General features: G+C 32.4%; 1 protein-coding gene across 1 annotated transcript in view; it reads left to right on the forward strand.

Moving 5' to 3' along the window:
- LOC127739048 (uncharacterized) overlaps window positions 1-17,824 on the forward strand; it is a 48,348-nt gene that overhangs the window by 12,602 nt on the left and 17,922 nt on the right. The window contains exons 6-12 of the mRNA XM_052250609.1: window positions 1,924-1,993; window positions 2,628-2,785; window positions 3,357-3,419; window positions 11,994-12,207; window positions 14,679-14,873; window positions 15,503-15,599; window positions 16,241-16,298. Coding sequence (XP_052106569.1) covers window positions 1,924-1,993; window positions 2,628-2,785; window positions 3,357-3,419; window positions 11,994-12,207; window positions 14,679-14,873; window positions 15,503-15,599; window positions 16,241-16,298 — 855 coding nt within the window. The remainder of the gene's footprint in view (window positions 1-1,923; window positions 1,994-2,627; window positions 2,786-3,356; window positions 3,420-11,993; window positions 12,208-14,678; window positions 14,874-15,502; window positions 15,600-16,240; window positions 16,299-17,824) is intronic.

A 17,824-nucleotide genomic window follows, 5' to 3' on the forward strand; every position in this document is an offset into this window, starting at 1 on the left:
TCCTGAAACTTCACAGATAGATTGAACATAGCTTATCCCATTGTTATGGAATTGTTGGATGAACTTTTTCCATTTTTCCAGACTTGGCAACTCAGTAATTTTCCACTTTATTTTCATGGGATGGTACCAAATTTTGTTTTTTAACCCAGGTGTTTGGAATTTAACACAAACTTTACATACCTATTTAGTTTGTACACCTTTCATTATGGAGATGTTTAAGGTTTTTTACCATTTTCCTATTTCCCTAAATTTTAATGTTCATTCTGATTATAGACTATGTGTTATTGTTTTAATGGGGGCTATATTACATTTACCTTGTTTGTCTGTTTATTCAACATACATTTCCATCATTCTTTTCTCAGGAACTGTATTGAACAGAATACTTCATATTTGATGCTTGTAATGTGTGAGCACACTTTAAATCTGATAGACACCTACTTCCTGTTGACCGATATTTATCTTTTCTATATGTTGAATGAGTTTTGAAATATTCATCACTGCCAATTATCTTGAATACTACATAGACAAAAATTTAAACATCAAATTGATCAGCAAGACAAGATCTACATATGATTCAAACATGGTAGAAATTGTCAGTCATATTGAAGTTATTCCCTTTAAATGACGATTTTTACCAATTTTTTGCATTTTTGCCAATTATCTTAAAAACTATAATAGATAGAAAATTTAAATAGCAAAAATGCCCAACAAGACAAGATCTACAAATAAGCCATCATGTCAGAAAATTTAAAGAGCAAAAAGTGATCAGCAAGACGAGATCTCCAAATAAGCCATTGTGGCTGAAATCTTCAGTTGACTCGTTATTGGAGTTTTTGCCCTTGAATGACAATTTTTTAACATTTTTTGTGGTTTTGCCTTTATCTTGAAAAATAAATAGAAGCTATCAAAACGGATCAGCAAGACAAGATCTTGATTTAAGTCAGTATTGTAGTGATCTTAAATAGAATCCTTTTAGGAGTTAGTGCCTGTAAATATTTTTGCATTTTTGCCTGTTATTTTGAAAACTATAATAGATAGATAAATACTTTAAAAAAGCAAAAATGATCAGCAAATAGGTCAGCATAGCTGAAATTGACAGTTTTCATCAATTAGGAGTTATTGCCGTTAAATGACGATTTTTGACCCTTTTTCATGTTTTGGGCAAATAAAAAAGAAGATACAAAAAAATGTGAACAGTGAAATTATTACCAATACAATTTCAACAATAAACAGGTTTTATAAATGAATTATATTCTAGTCTTCTTTTTGGGGGAGTGTCCATTGTTGAAGATGCACATAGACCTACGGTGAGCGACATTTGAAGTACTCATTACAAGAAAGACCTCATATTTAGTCAGCAGCTTGATGGTGATGTGTGAGCACTTTCAAGATTTGTCAGACACCTACTTCCTGTTTGCCAATACTTTAAATTTTTCAATATGTTGAATGGATTTCTGAAGAAAAACAATTTCTGCACACATTTATCAGAAGCTTCTAAACAGAATGAATTCATATTTAGTCAGCAGCTTGGCAGTGATGAGTGGTAAATTGTGAGTGCTTTTTGGATGTGCCAAGGCACCAACTTTCTGTTTTCCGATTCTGAATTATGATTTGGTATGCTTAGCTGACAAGTCATGCAAAACCCTCAATGTTTGTGCATGTAAAAAGTTATAAAATTATAGTTGATTTCAGATTGTAAGTGTAAAAAAATAGTTTTACATAAATAGTCCAAAGTGGACGCACATTTCATAATCTGCAAATCTTCCTATCCCATGACTGAAATTCAGCAAAACATCTGAATTTGAAATTGTGCATATCTAAATTGGATTTTTATAACAAATGCATTCTGGATTTTACATGTTTACACAGTAAGTGCTGACAAAACATGTATCTTTTATTTATTATTGATTTATTTCAATTCAGATGTCACATGAAGATATGTGGGAGACATTAACAGTTTGGAAGGATGATGTAAATTCATTTAATGTCAAAAGTAAGTTAATTAATCATAAACATAAGTGACAGGATTCCTTTATACAATATTAAAATAATTCAATAATTCTAAGAAAAGGAAAGTCCTTGATGTGCAATTATATTTAGAGAACATTTAGGTTTGGTCTCTGGTTGAAGTTCTTTAAGACATCATTACTTTATCAAACCATAATGGAATTTCCCCAAACTCGGTCAGTACCTAATGATCAAGAAAAAATTGAGATTAAAAATGTTTTTTAATTATTTTTTTTTCATCAACATTTAAAAAAAATGTATATGGTTAAAGGTTTTAAAGCATCAATAACCTTTTTCAAAATTTATTGTATTTCAAGAAACTTATTCAGGTTTTTCATAATAAAGTGATTTCACCCTGAGCAAAACTTCGATTTTTTTAAAATTCATTTTCTGCATTTTTTTTATAAATGGACTTATTTGTTTGGCAGTCACTATAAGACTTTCATATTATCAGCAGAAGGGGCAGGGGAAGACAGAGTTCCATGAAACCTTTTACTAATTTTTAAAATAAACCTTAATATTAAATATTCAGAGCTTAATAAAAGATGCAAGTACAGAAGTTGAATTTTGATAGCTGAACTATACTTTCATCCTGAAGTCCTTAGCAATTTTCTTTTTAGAAATAAAGGAAGTGAAAGTTGTGAACATTTTGTTCTCCAAGATGGTATCAGATATATATCCTAGTCAACAGGATGTGAGTGGACGGAGTGTTAGATTACAGTTTTATGCTGATTGTTGTGTAGAAAATGCCTTGGAATTAACATTTGGATCAGATAGGGTAGTTATGTTTAAAGAATATGATATGGTATTATAAGTATCAAGCAGAAAAATTTTGCCTCTCAGCTACATCTACCTGTTCAGATATCTGCATACTTAATTAAAAATAATTTTCGCTTTGTATTTTGCAAAAAAGTGTTGATTCTCAAACTAAAACTTTGTATATAATTGAGTTAATTATTGTAAGTCACTAGATTCCTTCATGTATTCGGTTACCTTATTTTGATAGAACTAACTTCAAGATTTTAGATTATAAATGAAAGCATAAATAGTGAAATCACTTTTAGCAGAATTTACTATTATTGCAATGGTTGATATTATCTATTCACTAACTAGTCTTTTATGTTTATATGAAATAATTGGTTGCTTTCATAGGAGTATCCAACGGATGTCATTATTTCATTCTTAAACCATGAAAACTTGGTAACTGCAAATAAATTTGATTCATAGCTTTATGAACAGAACTGGGTGGCTATGCATTTTGAAAGTTTATTTAAACATTCAGACTAATAAACTGGTATGCCTAGTGTACATAAAAAACATGTTCCATACTCAATTATTTACTTTTTCAGACTACACAGAAAGTTTCATCAGTTTCTACACCACTTGCTATTCATAAAGAAGAAAGTAGTCAGGTACTTTTTAAGAGATAGTTATAAATGGTAGATATAATATAAAAGTAAGAATATGTGGTATGATTGCCAATGAGATTACTCTCCACCAGTCAGAGCTCAGACATAAACAAGTCGTTTTTATACGACGGCAAAAAAAATGTTTGTGTCATATAATGCTATGGTGTCGTCGTCGTCGTCCGAAGACATATGTGGTTTCCGGACAATAACTTTAATAGTTTAAGTGAATGGATCTCTAAGAAATTTTACCAGAAGGTTCAATACCACAAAAGGAAGGTTGGGATTGATTTTGGGGGTTATGGTACCAACAGTTTAGGAATTAGGGGCCAAAAACAAGCAATTTTGTAGTTTCCGGACAATAACTTGTGTGTTAGTGTATAGATCTCTCAGAAATTGTACCACAAGGTTTCATATCACAAAGGGAAGGCTGGGATTGAGTTTGGGGGAAATTGCCCCAACGGTTCAGGAATTAGGGGCAAAAAAGGGGCCAAAAACAAGCATTTTTCTAGTTTCCAGACAGTAAATTGTGTTTAAGTGTATCGATCTCTCTAAAATTGTACTACAAGGTTCCATACCACAAAGGGAAGGCTGGGATTAATTTGGGGGTAATTACTCCAAGGGGGAAGGGGTTCAAATGTTTGGGGTGGATTTTTTTCTTCCAATTTTTTTGGGGGTTCATATTTTTTTCTTCAAAATTTTTGAAATTTCAAATGATTGCACAGTATTGCGCAATAGCAAGAAATCTTTAATTGCACAGTATTGCGCAATAGCACAGTATTGGGCAATAGCAAGAAATTTTCAATTGCACAGTATTGCGCAATAGTAAGAAATCTTCAATTGCACAGTAATGCGCAATAGCACAGTATTGCACAATAGCACAGTATTGAGCAATAGCAAAAAATCTTCAATTGCACAGTATTGGGCAATAGCAAGAAATCTTCAATTGCACAGTATTGTGCAATAGCAAGAAATCTTCAATTGCACAGTATTGCGCAATAGTAAGAAATCTTTAATTGCACAGTATTGCGCAATAGCACAGTATTGGGCAATAGCAAGAAATTTTCAATTGCACAGTATTGCGCAATAGTAAGAAATCTTCAATTGCACAGTAATGCGCAATAGCACAGTATTGCACAATAGCACAGTATTGAGCAATAGCAAAAAATCTTCAATTGCACAGTATTGGGCAATAGCAAGAAATCTTCAATTGCACAGTATTGTGCAATAGCAAGAAATCTTCAATTGCACAGTATTGCGCAATAGTAAGAAATCTTCAATTGCACAGTATTGAGCAATAGCAAGAAATCTTCAATTGCACTGTATTGGGCAATAGCAAGAAATCTTCAATTGCACAGTATTGCGCAATAGCAAGAAATATCCAATTGCACAGTATTGGGCAATAGCAAGAAATCTTCAATTGCACAGTATTGCGCAATAGCATAGTATTGCACAACAACATAGTATTGTGCAATAGCAAGAAATCTATTGCGCAATAGCAAGAAATCTTCAATTATACAGTATTGGGCAATAGCAAGAAATCTTCAATTGGCCAGTATTGCGCAACAACACAGTATTATTGCGCAATAGCAAGAAATCTTCAATTGGCCAGTATTGCGCAACAACACAGTATTATTGCGCAATAGCAAGAAATCTTCTATTGAAAATAAATACAAATCTTTTAACCAATTTCAATGGGATTAATTTAAAGTCTTTAATTTTTGGGGGTTCTAACCTTGTATTTATTTTTTGGATATTGGGCCCCATTTTTAAATTGGTCTACATTGAGGTCAAAAGGGTCCAAAATTAATCTTAGTTTGATTTCATCAAAAACTGAATTATTGCGGCTGTATGATATGCTGAATCTTATTGTGCATTTAGATTTTTTATTTGTGCCCTGTTTTCAAATTAGTTGATATTAAGGTTTGAAGGGTCTAAAATTAAACTTTGTTTGATTTCAACTAATATTAAATTTTTGTTGTTTTTTTTAAATGCTGAATCTAACCATGTTAATAGATTTTGGATATCAGACCATTCTAGATAAATGAAATGTCCCATTTCAAATTTTTAAGATCTTTGACCACTTTTATTTTGTGTCAGAAACTTGTATTATGTCAAAAATTTGATCACAATCCAAATTCAGACAGTATCAAGCTTGAATATTGTGTCCAAACTTGCCCCAACTGTTCAGGGTTAGACCTCTGCGGTCGTATCTGGCTGCACTCAGCGAAGCATTTTATTTGTTTTTGACCTACAGAAGTCAAAAAATGTATTTACTATAAAAATGTGTTTTCATTTTCAGACTTATTTAAGTCAGAAAATGACAGACTTGTTTAGGTCTATTTATGTTTATGAAAAGACTTAATTTTAATTGTTGGCCAAAGTGCCCCACCTATGACATCATAAACCTGTCTGAGAGTTCACAAGAACCTGAGCTATCTATATTTAATTATCTAATTAAACATTTTTACTTAACATATAGGTTATTTTCCTCATTTTGTGTGATTATAGATGGTTACATTGTAAAGTAAATAAATATTATCTCCGTTCTTTTAGGCTCTCATGCATATTTTTCTTAAGAAGACAAAGCATTGTCTTTCAATGTTGTCATAATTTCATGTAGATGCTTGACCTTTTTATAAATGTGCTTGGGTCTTGAAGTTGACCAATTTGGGAAACTTATCGACTTGTAGGAGTCAATATTTGCAACTTTTTAATTCAGGTTAAATATTTCTTGCTTAACACTAACTGACTTATTGAAGTCATAATTTGTCTTAAATTAAAGGGAGACAAATCTTGAAACCTACAAATTTAGACCTCCGAGTCAAAAGCAGATTTAGACTTATTTATGTCTGAGCTCTGACTGTCCACCATAATTTCTCTTTAAGGCCAAACAAAAATATATGTCTGTTTACGGTTACCTACCCTACTTTTGAGCGCCAACCCTAAGTCATTTTATTTCCGTCGTAAAGTGAAAAATAAACTGAACTCGTGTCAAAAGCGAAGTTAGTGTTGCAAATGATATAAATCAATTGCCTGATACATCCCAATGTTCACAATTGTGAATATGACAGCTGTTTTAAGGAAATTCACAACTCGTGTGATGAAATAAACACTTTGCCGCCATTTTTTTCCGAGGGAAATAATCCCATCATCAAAAATACGGGTAAACTCGGCCCATGATCAACTCGGACCACAACAAGTTGAAACGGCATGACTCAAAATCATGTCACAAAAAAAAAAATGAAAAAATAAAATAAAATGAAAATACCGACCTACCTACCCTATTTTTTTAAAGTATGTAACCTTAAACAGACATATATTTTTTTTTGGCCTAATTAAAATGCAAATTAAAACATGTACTATCAAAATTGCATGCAGGCAAGTTTTTATGTCTGTATCAACAGTTTATTAATCAATGTAAGTTCTTTCAATTATAATTTTTATTTTATCCTGCCAGAAATGAGGGTAGCATGAGAGTATTCCACCATCTCTGTTCACCTATTAATGCAAATGATTGTTCCAGCTGTTTGCCTCAGCTCTGAAACTACTGATCCAAATTTAATCAAACATGCCCAATATAATCATTGGGGTATCTAGTTTAAAAAATGTGTCCAATGACCCTGCCTGCCAACCAAGATGGCCGACATGGCTAAAAATAGAACATAAGGGTAAAATGCAAGTTTTGTCTATTATCTTGAAAACCACTATAAATAGAGAAAATCTGACATGAGCAAAAATGTTTGGAATGATGAGATCTACCTGTTGTCCACATACTGCCAAACTGTCAGACTACTTTTTATAGGAGTTATTGCCCTTAAATGGCAAATTTTACAAACTTTTTAAATTTTTGCCTATTATCTTGAAAATTATAATAGAAAGAGAGAAATTTTATATAGCAAAAATTATCAGCAAGATAAGTTCTACAAATAAGTCAAATTGGTTGAAATTGTCTGATGGCCCCTTATTGGAGTTATTCTCTTTAATAACGATTTTTATCATTTTTTTGCGTTGTTGCCTACTATCTGAAAAACTGCATTAGATAGATAGAAACTTAAATAAGAAAAAATGATGAGGAATACTAGATCAACAAAGGAGAGAATTATGTCATGAATTCTATTCAAGTCCACAAAGATGGAGAGTATCCATTGTTGAAGATGCACATAGACCTAGGTGAGCGACACAGGCTCTTTTATTAGAGCCTCTAGTTTCTGTTGTCTGCAACATCAATGAACAGTGGCGGATCCAGAGGGGGGCGTAGAGGGCGTACGCCCCCCCTTTGCTTGCACTTTTTTTTTTTGTAAAATGATTAATCAGACTAGACTTCGTGAACTTTGCCATTTCCCGTGTATTTCATTTTTATGCGACGATTCTTTACTTATAAAGATATTTTTCGCTCGTATTTACTGTAATATATTACTGATTATGTCAAAGTCATGTGATTCACTACGGTGGAGTTGACCAGTGCGTCGAAAAAAACGTCACTCAGTCATTTTGAAATTCAAATTTCAGTAACACATTGCTTAGGCTGAGGATGATAAGCATGACACCTTCAAAGCGACAAAGGATTGAGCAAGAACGCATTGACTTCTATTTCACAATTCAACCAAACAGAAAGTTATACTCTATTACACTATCATGCAAAAAAATGTCCACAGCAGTATTATTTACCTTCGAAAACATGTTTAACCCCACACGCCCCAGCTTATTAATAACATAGCTGAATAATGATCCTCAGTCAGTAAGCTCTAGATAGATTTAAAGTCTAAGGTACGGACCATTTGATTTGAGGGGACAGTCTGAGATATTTGAGAGAAAAAATTCTGACCCTGATTTTTGCCTTAAACAAAACTTCTGGTCGTATCAAGATTTAAAACAATAATCTTGTCCACTGTTTTGCTATTAGAAACAAAAATTTCCAACAGAATTATTTAGCATTAAATGAACATGATGAATAAAAAACGGGCGTAGTGTTTTTGGGGCCGGGGGTGTGCATGTATCTGACAGGAATGTCTGTTTCGCCGAACTGATATTTTGAATACTTTTTTCAAGGCCCGACTGCAACCTGCCTGCTGAGTGTGGCCTTTATGTCGCCACTTGTCGACCGTCATTCATAAAATCGTTGTCATTTCAGACTCATTCGTAGCCTTTGGTTGATTTGGAACCCCTCACTTCCCTTGTTGGGTGAAACATTTCAACCAAACATTTGGATAAAAATTGCTTGTTTGTCTTTCTTAACTCGTGTCGGTCGTATTGTAAATGTCTTTGAATAGCCTGGCGTATATCTTGTTTACAACAAGAAATCTGTGAAGTTATGCTAACTAAACATACAACAAACGAGTATTTTCCATGTCCATTTTTTACTGACAAGTCCCACATCAAATATATTAGTACATAGCCGTTTGGATCCAATCATTTTATAATAGACAATTAATGGGGAGAATACGGCATCAAAAATGTCCAACCTTTAACTACTAGTATAAAATATACATGCCCCACGTCAGGAACCGTTTAAAAGTGCATTTTACACTTATTTTATGTTTTTTAGCCAAAAAAAGGTCCAAAAAATTAAATCAATTCGCCCCCCCTTTCCAAAATCCTGGATCCGCCCCTGATGAATGATATAAGTATGTGATTAGATCAGTTTTAAAGGAACCACTAATACTAAATGAATGATGTTTGGTATGTACTAGTATTAGTAAAGCACATCTCTATTTCATGGAGATTATTTTGCCCCTCCCCCTTACTTAATGTCCGTTGACTGATACTTTTTTTTCAAATTTACATATTGAAGATTGGGATTAGGTCAATTTAAGGGTAACTAACAATGGTAGGTATATAATTTTTGGTATGCACTTGTTTAATCATTGGTTCATCTCATTATCAAAAGATTGTTTTGCCCTTTCCTTCAAGTCTTTATGCTTTTTGATTGGGTCAGTTTGAGGGGAACCACTTGTGATAAGTCAACAATATTTGGTATGCAGTTGCATTAGCACTGTTACCTCTCATTTGCATGGACATTATTTGGCCGAAATGATATGATATGCATATAATGAAATGAAGATCCATATTTATTCAGATATCAGTATGTTATGGTATCTAGTGTCTAATGATAAACAAACAAAACAAGGGAAGAAAAGAGGTTTTATAATTTTAAACTCCAGGATCTTGCATCGGATTGGAACCAAACTTTGAATATATGGTAAAATATAAGGAGAGGAAAATCCCTATTGATTATTGTTTAAGGGGAAACATAGTATTCCTACTTTTTGTTGTCAGCATCGTCAACATTAAAGTTTAGTCTGTTGTTAAAGATTTTTTATACAGCAATGACTTTGTCTAATTTTCATGGAGTTTTACAAAACTAGGATTACAGTTTACTCATGATTTAGAAAAAACTGATTTCAGAGCAAGATTTTGAACATAGTGTTTTTTCATCCTTTAATATTTTTATTTACTGATGGACTTTTACAGTTTATACATTTACTTACAGTCTGAGGTTTAAGTTTTTTAGACCTCAATAACTTTGAAAGACTGTCATAGAATGTTACCAAACATGGACAAGAGCAACCTCATGATCAAGAAATAACAGCAGAAGAAAAATTTTGAACTTTTTGAATTAAAATTTCTGTACTTTTGTAACAGTAAATTTGGTCCGGTAGAAAAATTTGTCCGCCAGACTTTTTTTCCTAGTTAATCAAGTCCATGACCATTATTTTACTAGGAATTTAAGTCCCAGGACAAATTTTCCTAGGAAAATAAGTCCATAGCTAGTAAAATATGTCTGGCACTTATTTTCCTAGGAAAAATTGTCCTAAGACTTGTTTTTCTAGTAATTTTTATTATATTTTAAAAATTATTGAAAATAAAAAAAAACAACATATTTTCTTAGTTAAGATTGGAAAGTTTCATTAATTTTTCCTATTAAAATAAAGGACATGGCCGAACGTTATAACCTAGGCATATTTATGACATGGACATGATGTCCTAGGAAAATTAGTCTGGGGACATAAATTTTATTAAAATATTAATACACAACTCTAAAACAATATTAAAACATAAAAATTGAATTTCCATTGTTAACATGTAAATAATTTGTTTCATTAAAATTTTCCTTTTAAAATACATGGCATGGACATTTTTACCTAGGAATATTAATGACATGGACATGGATTTCCTAGGAAAATTAGTCTGGGGACATGAATTTTATTAAAAATATAAATGCACAACTCTTAAACAATATTAAAACTTAATATTTAAATTCCAATATCGTTTATATGTAAATGATTTGATTCATTAATATTTTTCCTATAAAAAAAAAGGACATGGACGTTTTTACCTAGGAATATTAATGACATGGACTTGAATTCCTAGGAAAATTTGTCTGGGGACATACACTACTAACATCGGACTAAAAATACTAGTAAATTCTATAACCATGGACTTTTTATACTAGTAATATGTGTCCGCCCGGACATATTTTACCAGGACAAATTTATCTCTTACACTTTACTGATAATTGGACATAGGTTTTGTTAATCAAAATTGCACATTAATACTGACACCAGCAATCACAATCAAAAACAAAGGGTTATTTTAAATTATTAAACATCTCAAAAAACTGTCAAGATTGCCACACCTATAACATGTATTCAAATTACCATGATAAGACCTTGTCAGTGAACTAAAAGTTGTGTTCCCATGAGTCATTTTTTGTTCACCATACCTCAATGGTAGATGTAAATATGATTTGAAATTATGCACAAAATCCTTTCAATCTTTTCACTAGTGATTTAGATCACTTTCAGTTTTTATTGGTCATTAGAAGTTACACACATGTTATGATGATGAGACTCTAAAAAGAATCTTGGGTTATTTCAGTGGATCAATTGATAGAAAGGAGTTGGTTCACTAACTCGTAATTTTGGCCCTAAACATCTTAAAAAATTTTACGGTGATAATGTGTTTAAATTTTGATGAAAACATATCTTAAAATGTCTAATTGTTTCAGCTAAAACCAATTTTCACCAATTGCATCATTTGTGACGTCATAAATGTAGATGAATTTCGTAAAAAGCAGATTTTTTGCAGAATTATGCAAAATTTATGACAGTTTTCTGAAAAATTTACAGTGGCCCACAAATAATTTTGCTGATATATTCTTTACTTCTCAACAAAAAATTAAATAGGCGAGGGGTGGCACCACATATAAAATAATGAAAAAAAGGTTGACAAAATTAACAAGTATCTAGAAAAACTGACGAAAATGAAATATATTCCTATTTCAGGCTAATAATATTTACAGATATGAACCAAATATACAATTTTTCTTTTCATACTTTCAAAGAATACATTTAACAACACATACACATAACTTTTAGTCTAATAATTGAAGTTTAAGAAAAAAACACCTTTACAGGGCCGTTTTTTGGGGGTTCCTGGCTCTACTCCTTTCAGTCTATCATAAGTTTTTATTGACAATAAGTATGAACTTGAAGACATTATAGTTTCTTATATCCAAAAGGAATAGTAATGGGACTTTAATTGATGATCTGTTTTAATTACATTCTTTCTTTACAGGAATTGCAAGATGAAGAAATACCTTGTACACCAGTATCGTTAGTTTATAGAAGAAAAGTATCTGTTCCTGATGTTTATATGCCTGTGTTACTTTCTCCTGCATGTTCAATTTCTTCTAAAATATCAGAACCTGTATCTGCCATAAGAATCAACTTTTCTAAAACTCCACTGAAACAAGGATCAGCAAATACCAGCAAATCTAAAGAAGAGAAAGGTACATACAGATTTCCTTTTTATGAATTTTTATGCATCAGATTTCATAAAGGTATAGAACCACTAGTTCGGGCCCGGTCAGAAAGAACATACAAGAAAGTAGTACATATTTTAAACAAAATAGTTCCTACACATAGCTGTAACTTTGTCTATTAGAAAAATATTTGGTATCAAATGAAAGCTTAAGAACTTGGGATCACTGTAGGACCCTTGTTGAAAGTTTATTTCAATTAATAAAAAAATATATGAAATCATAATGGGAGGGCACATTTGCCCTGTTGTTCAGATCGGAAGTACCTGTTTTTGTGCTACCAAACTTCTGGGAACCAGTGCGCTCTAATATGCAATTAAAGTTATGTTGAATTTTTCATCACAAGTCAGGATAAGGTATAGTTTTGACGTGAAATAACTGCAACTTTACTTGAACTTAAGACAAAGAAGCCATTAATGCTTGAAATTGCAGAATTTAACATAGAAAGCAATGGGGCTATGAACTAGTGGTTTTATTCCTAAAGGGTATATCAATGTTAGATTGTCGCTGCATTGTCATTCTCAACATTAGATTTAAAGTTTACAACAGGCGTACGTACAGTTAATAGAAAGGAGAGGCAGAAACAGCAATCGACAAGGGAGAGTTTCCCTTTTCGTACCTGTTTCATAAAACCATAAGCATTTTAATGTATATTCAGTAATTTGTAGTTACATTAAGTGTATTCTTTCCTTCTTTTTATTTACTTTATCAAAATATAGTTGTTCATCTTTGCAGTTTCAATGTTATTGCCCTTTCTGCAACACTTCTTTCCCTGCAGTTTTGTAAATACTCACTCGCATACAATTATCATATTTTTAATGAAATTCATATCAAAGGAATATATCAGTAATGTCTCAGACAAATTCGAAAATAAGTGCTGGGTCACCTGACAGCATTTAGGTGGGGAAACACATAGGAATATCTTGCATCATCAAGTTGCCTGTTAGGATTCAGCTTGGGCCACACATAGGAATCTCTTCTGCTGTCATTGTCATTGTTGCACTTAGCTATCTGCAACTCCTTGACACAGCTTCATAGAATTCAACCAAACTTTCATTGATTCTTCTTCAGGACATGAAGTTGTACACCTGCTATTTATTTTTATACCCCCGCTTTAAAAAAAGTGGGGGTATACTGTTTTACCTCTGTCTGTCCGTCCGTCCGTCCCATGAATATTTTCGTCGCATTTTTCACAGGAACTACATTACAAGGATTTCTGAAATTTGGTTTCTGGGTTTATATGAGTCAGCTATACCGTGTGATGCGTTTTCAGATTGATCACTCAACAACTTCCTGTTTACCGAAATATTTGGGCGGGGGTATCATCAGTGAGCAGTAGCTCACAGTTTCACTTGTTTTATCTAATTTTTGAGGTTTCCAATACCAAAACATGGACTATTCATTTCTGCTTATTTTAGTTTCTTAATCCGCTACTCCATAAAAATAGCTTGAAAAAAAGTCAACCAAACTGCACAGATTCTTCTACAGGGCATTCAGTTGTGCACCGGCTATCCTTATTTTTTAATCGAGTGATATTTTAACCCGAATAATTCAGTCGTTATATTCCACTTCTCTACGATGGCTACATTAACGCCTGAAGGCCTTGTCAATAAAAAATCATCAAATAATCATTCGGAATTAGCTCGGGATTTACCCATCTCGATAACATTGAGCTATTAGCTGATTGGCTCTCTCTCACAGAGAGCACCAATCAAAATCCTGGATTCGTGACACGTTTTTATTGTATAAAGAATTCAGGCCCTCGCGAGTGGGAGAGTCGATCACGGGGAGGGACTGAATTATTCGGGTTAGTGATATTTGGGGGTTCCTGTATCCAAACATATAACGATTCGATCTCTGCCTATATTTGGATACAACAGGCAAAAACATGCCTTATTTATTTTTTATCAAGATTTTACACTTGCATTAAGTGACAACCCCCAAAAAATGAATGCTAACATTAAGTGACAATAAAAAAATATTTCATTCTGATGTTGTTGATTTTTTTTCAAATTTGATATGTGGTTTTATCTAGAATATTAATCTTAAAAAAGCTTTTAGAAAAGTGTTTATCACAGTGTGTTTTTGAGGAAAAAAAAAGGATTATATAAGAAAAAAAGTGATCCTCTATAGAACCAAAGAAAAGTATGTCGAAAAAAGTAAGTGGTTGATACTAATGAATGTTGAATTTGTTTCACCTTTTTGCTAAAAACATATCTATACTGTAAATTCGGAAATTATCTGTTTGGAGATTTTCCTTTAATTGCAATAATTAATCTCGCATTTTTGTCCATTATTCAAAAATGCAATAATTTATGCACACAATAATTTCTGAATTTACAGTTGTTGAACTCAAACTTTTAGGGAAAACTGTGGATGTTCTTTTACAGTCATGGATCATTTTGATATTTCTTTTATTGCTACATGTATATATAATCTAGTATTCCAGACTCCTACAGTTCCTGTAACCAAACCAAAGCCAAAAGTAAAGACGCCAGTAGTAACTGTTACACCTCCATCAAAGTCGAGAAAGAAAACACCAACAATATCATTAACAGATGTTAATAAAAGAATGAATGTTGGGTTGAAAGATGACAAAACTCTAGCATCAAATAACAGAAAAGCTTCTCTTCCAGGTACAATGGGAATTTAATACAGGTTCAAAGAGCACCCTTTTAATGCAAAGTGTAAATAAACTATGAATAAGAAAATATTCTTGAAAATAAGAATGCAATAATTTGTTTCTCTTTAATTTGAAATATAGAAATGCAATTGACATCAGATGAACTTAAATCAGATGTGAAATTAAGATGAATTTCTAATTACACAACCATCATTTAAAGCTCACTGGTCAATTTGCACAAGTGCAAACCTTGGTTATAGTAAGGTGATGTTTGGTGGGCATGGAAATATGAGTATCAATTTTGTGCAATCAACAAGTTTTCAACCCAGATCCCTGAAACATCACAAAAATATTGCAAACAAATTGAAATTGTGCTCCTGCAATTATGCAATTGTTTGAGGGATTTTTTCAGACTTGGGAACTACAAAATTTACAAAAGACAATACCAATTTTGTGTATTCAACTCCTCCTGTTGTTTTTAACCCAGATTCTTGAAACTTTACAGAAAGACTGCACATTTATTGAAGATGTGCACTTGATATGGAATCATTTGAGGATTTTTTTACTATTTTTGCAGACTTTGGAACTTTGTTATATTGTATCATATGTTTTTAATGTATAACAATCTATGATCAATTTCAGAAGTTCCTATTCTGTCCTCCAATGTTGATGTTGAAAGTATTCCAGATTCTTGTCCTATGGAAGATGGGAAATCTGTTCGCTTAGAGGAGTCTCAGGAGTAAGTAAAACATGATGTTTGTACTATACTAGTGTGTTTCTTGATAGACTGAATTTTACTGTACATTTAATTAGAAATCTTTAATTTGAAATTTAAATATACACTACACCTTTTCAAAATTTTTTGCTTAGTTTGAATATACTCAGCTATTTCCATGCTGAAAAAGTCTTACTAGATTCATTTGCTCATATTACTTTTCCAACAAAGAATCAATAAATTTTTATACTACAATATAGTAAAAGTTACTCTATCAACTGAAGAAAGAGATAGCTTCAATCTTATTTCCATCACTACCCGTTTATAAACTTAAAAGTATGAAATAAGGTTGAAGCTGAACATGCATTAATTGGAGGGCCATTGTCTGTTTTAAATGAATTTGAGGGACTTGTTTTTATATGTAAAATGAATTTTTATGAGTGATTTTTAAGGAGGATTTAACCCCAAATTTTATCTTTTCAAATGCTGGTTTCAGTGACATGATTATACACAGTACCCCTAAAACCTATTTATTAGAAGTATTCATCCTGAATATGCATGAAATATTTGCCAAAGAAAGTTTTCATTTCAAGAGAGATCATATTCATTTTATTGTGGATTTTATAAAGAATTTGTGTAATAACATAATTACTTACTTACTGTAGTGTTGAGGCCAGGATAGTAATGTCTATTCAGTCAGTAGAAGAAAAAGATGAAGAAAAGGTATTTGAGAGTTTTTTTAGTGTAATAGATTTTTTGTATATATATATATAAATATACATATATAAAAAAAAACCCAAGTACTTAATTTTACCCTGCCTACGATAATAGGATAGCATTTTGTTTTCTGGTTTGAGCACCTGTCAGTCTGTTAGTCTGTTCAACATCAACATTAAAGTTGTTGGTTAAGGTTAACTCGATGGAGTTGCGGTCCCATAAACAAGAAACTTACTCCTATTACTGTGACTTGACTATAGGTGTTGCTGTTTACCTTTACCTATTGTTCAACCAGATTGTAAAATTGACAATACAATAGGGACATTTAAATTGACCAGTTGATATTGTTAGAGTTGATGAATAGGTGATCACTCAAGCATTTAGAGTCTACCTGGGTGTAACTGGGAAAGGTCTTTCAAAAGTTATTCAGGCTTCAATTTTTATCTTTGTCAAATAACATTATGACAGAATGCTCGACATAGGGAAAGTGATACGGCGGCGTTGGCATTAACTAACTACTTAAAAGCTTTATATTTTAGAAGGTGAAAGACCTGGATGCTTCATACTTTGTATATAGATGCCTTATGTTATGAAGTTTCTGTCTGTCATATGTCCATTGTCCTTGATCTCATTTTCATGTTTCAGTGACTACTTGAAAAAAAAAAGTTAAAATTTTTTGTAATGTTAATTTCTCTCTTATTATGAGTAATAGGATAACTATATTTAGTATGTGCGTACCTTGCAAGGTCCTCGTGCCTGTCGGACAGTTTTCATCTGACCTCTACCTCATTTCATGGATCAGTGAACAAGGTAAAGTTTTCACGGGCAAGTCCATATCTCGGATACTATAAGCAATAGGTCTACTATATTTGGTGTATGGAATGATTGTAAGATGTATATGTCTGTCTGTCAGGTATCATCTGACCTTGACCTCATTTTTGTCTCGCCTTGATGGAGTCAAAAAGCAAGACACAGGTATGCTGTTGGCGGCGACTTCAACAATGTATTAGTTTGTGATTAGGTCTAGTTCATGGTGAACCACTAGTGGTAGGTCAATGATATTTGGTATGCAGTTGTATTAGCATTGGCATATCTCATTTCCATGGAGATTATTTGGCCCCGCCCCCTCAGTCAAGGTCTATTGACTTTGAAACTTTGCTTAGTTTACATGTATTAGTTTGTGATTAGGTCAGTTTATGGGGAACCACTAGTGGTAGGTCAATGATATTTGGTATGCAGTTGTATAAGCATTGGCACATCTTATTTCCATGGAGAATATTTGGTCCTTACTTCTCAGTCATGGTCTATTGACTTTGAAACTTTTGATTAGTTTACATGTATTAGTTTGTGATTAGGTCATTTTAAGATGAACCACTAATGTTAAGTCAATGATATTCGGTATGCAATGCATTTGCAAGTTTCATTTCCATGGAGATTATATAACCCCACCCCCTAATTATGGTTCATTGACTTTGAAACTTTTACATAGTTTACAAGTTAATGTTTGTGTTTAGGTTTGTTTAAAGGGAACG

This window comes from Mytilus californianus, unplaced genomic scaffold (genome assembly GCF_021869535.1).
Source record: "Mytilus californianus isolate M0D057914Y unplaced genomic scaffold, xbMytCali1.0.p SCAF_1, whole genome shotgun sequence".
Taxonomy (NCBI): Eukaryota; Metazoa; Mollusca; class Bivalvia; order Mytilida; family Mytilidae; genus Mytilus; species Mytilus californianus.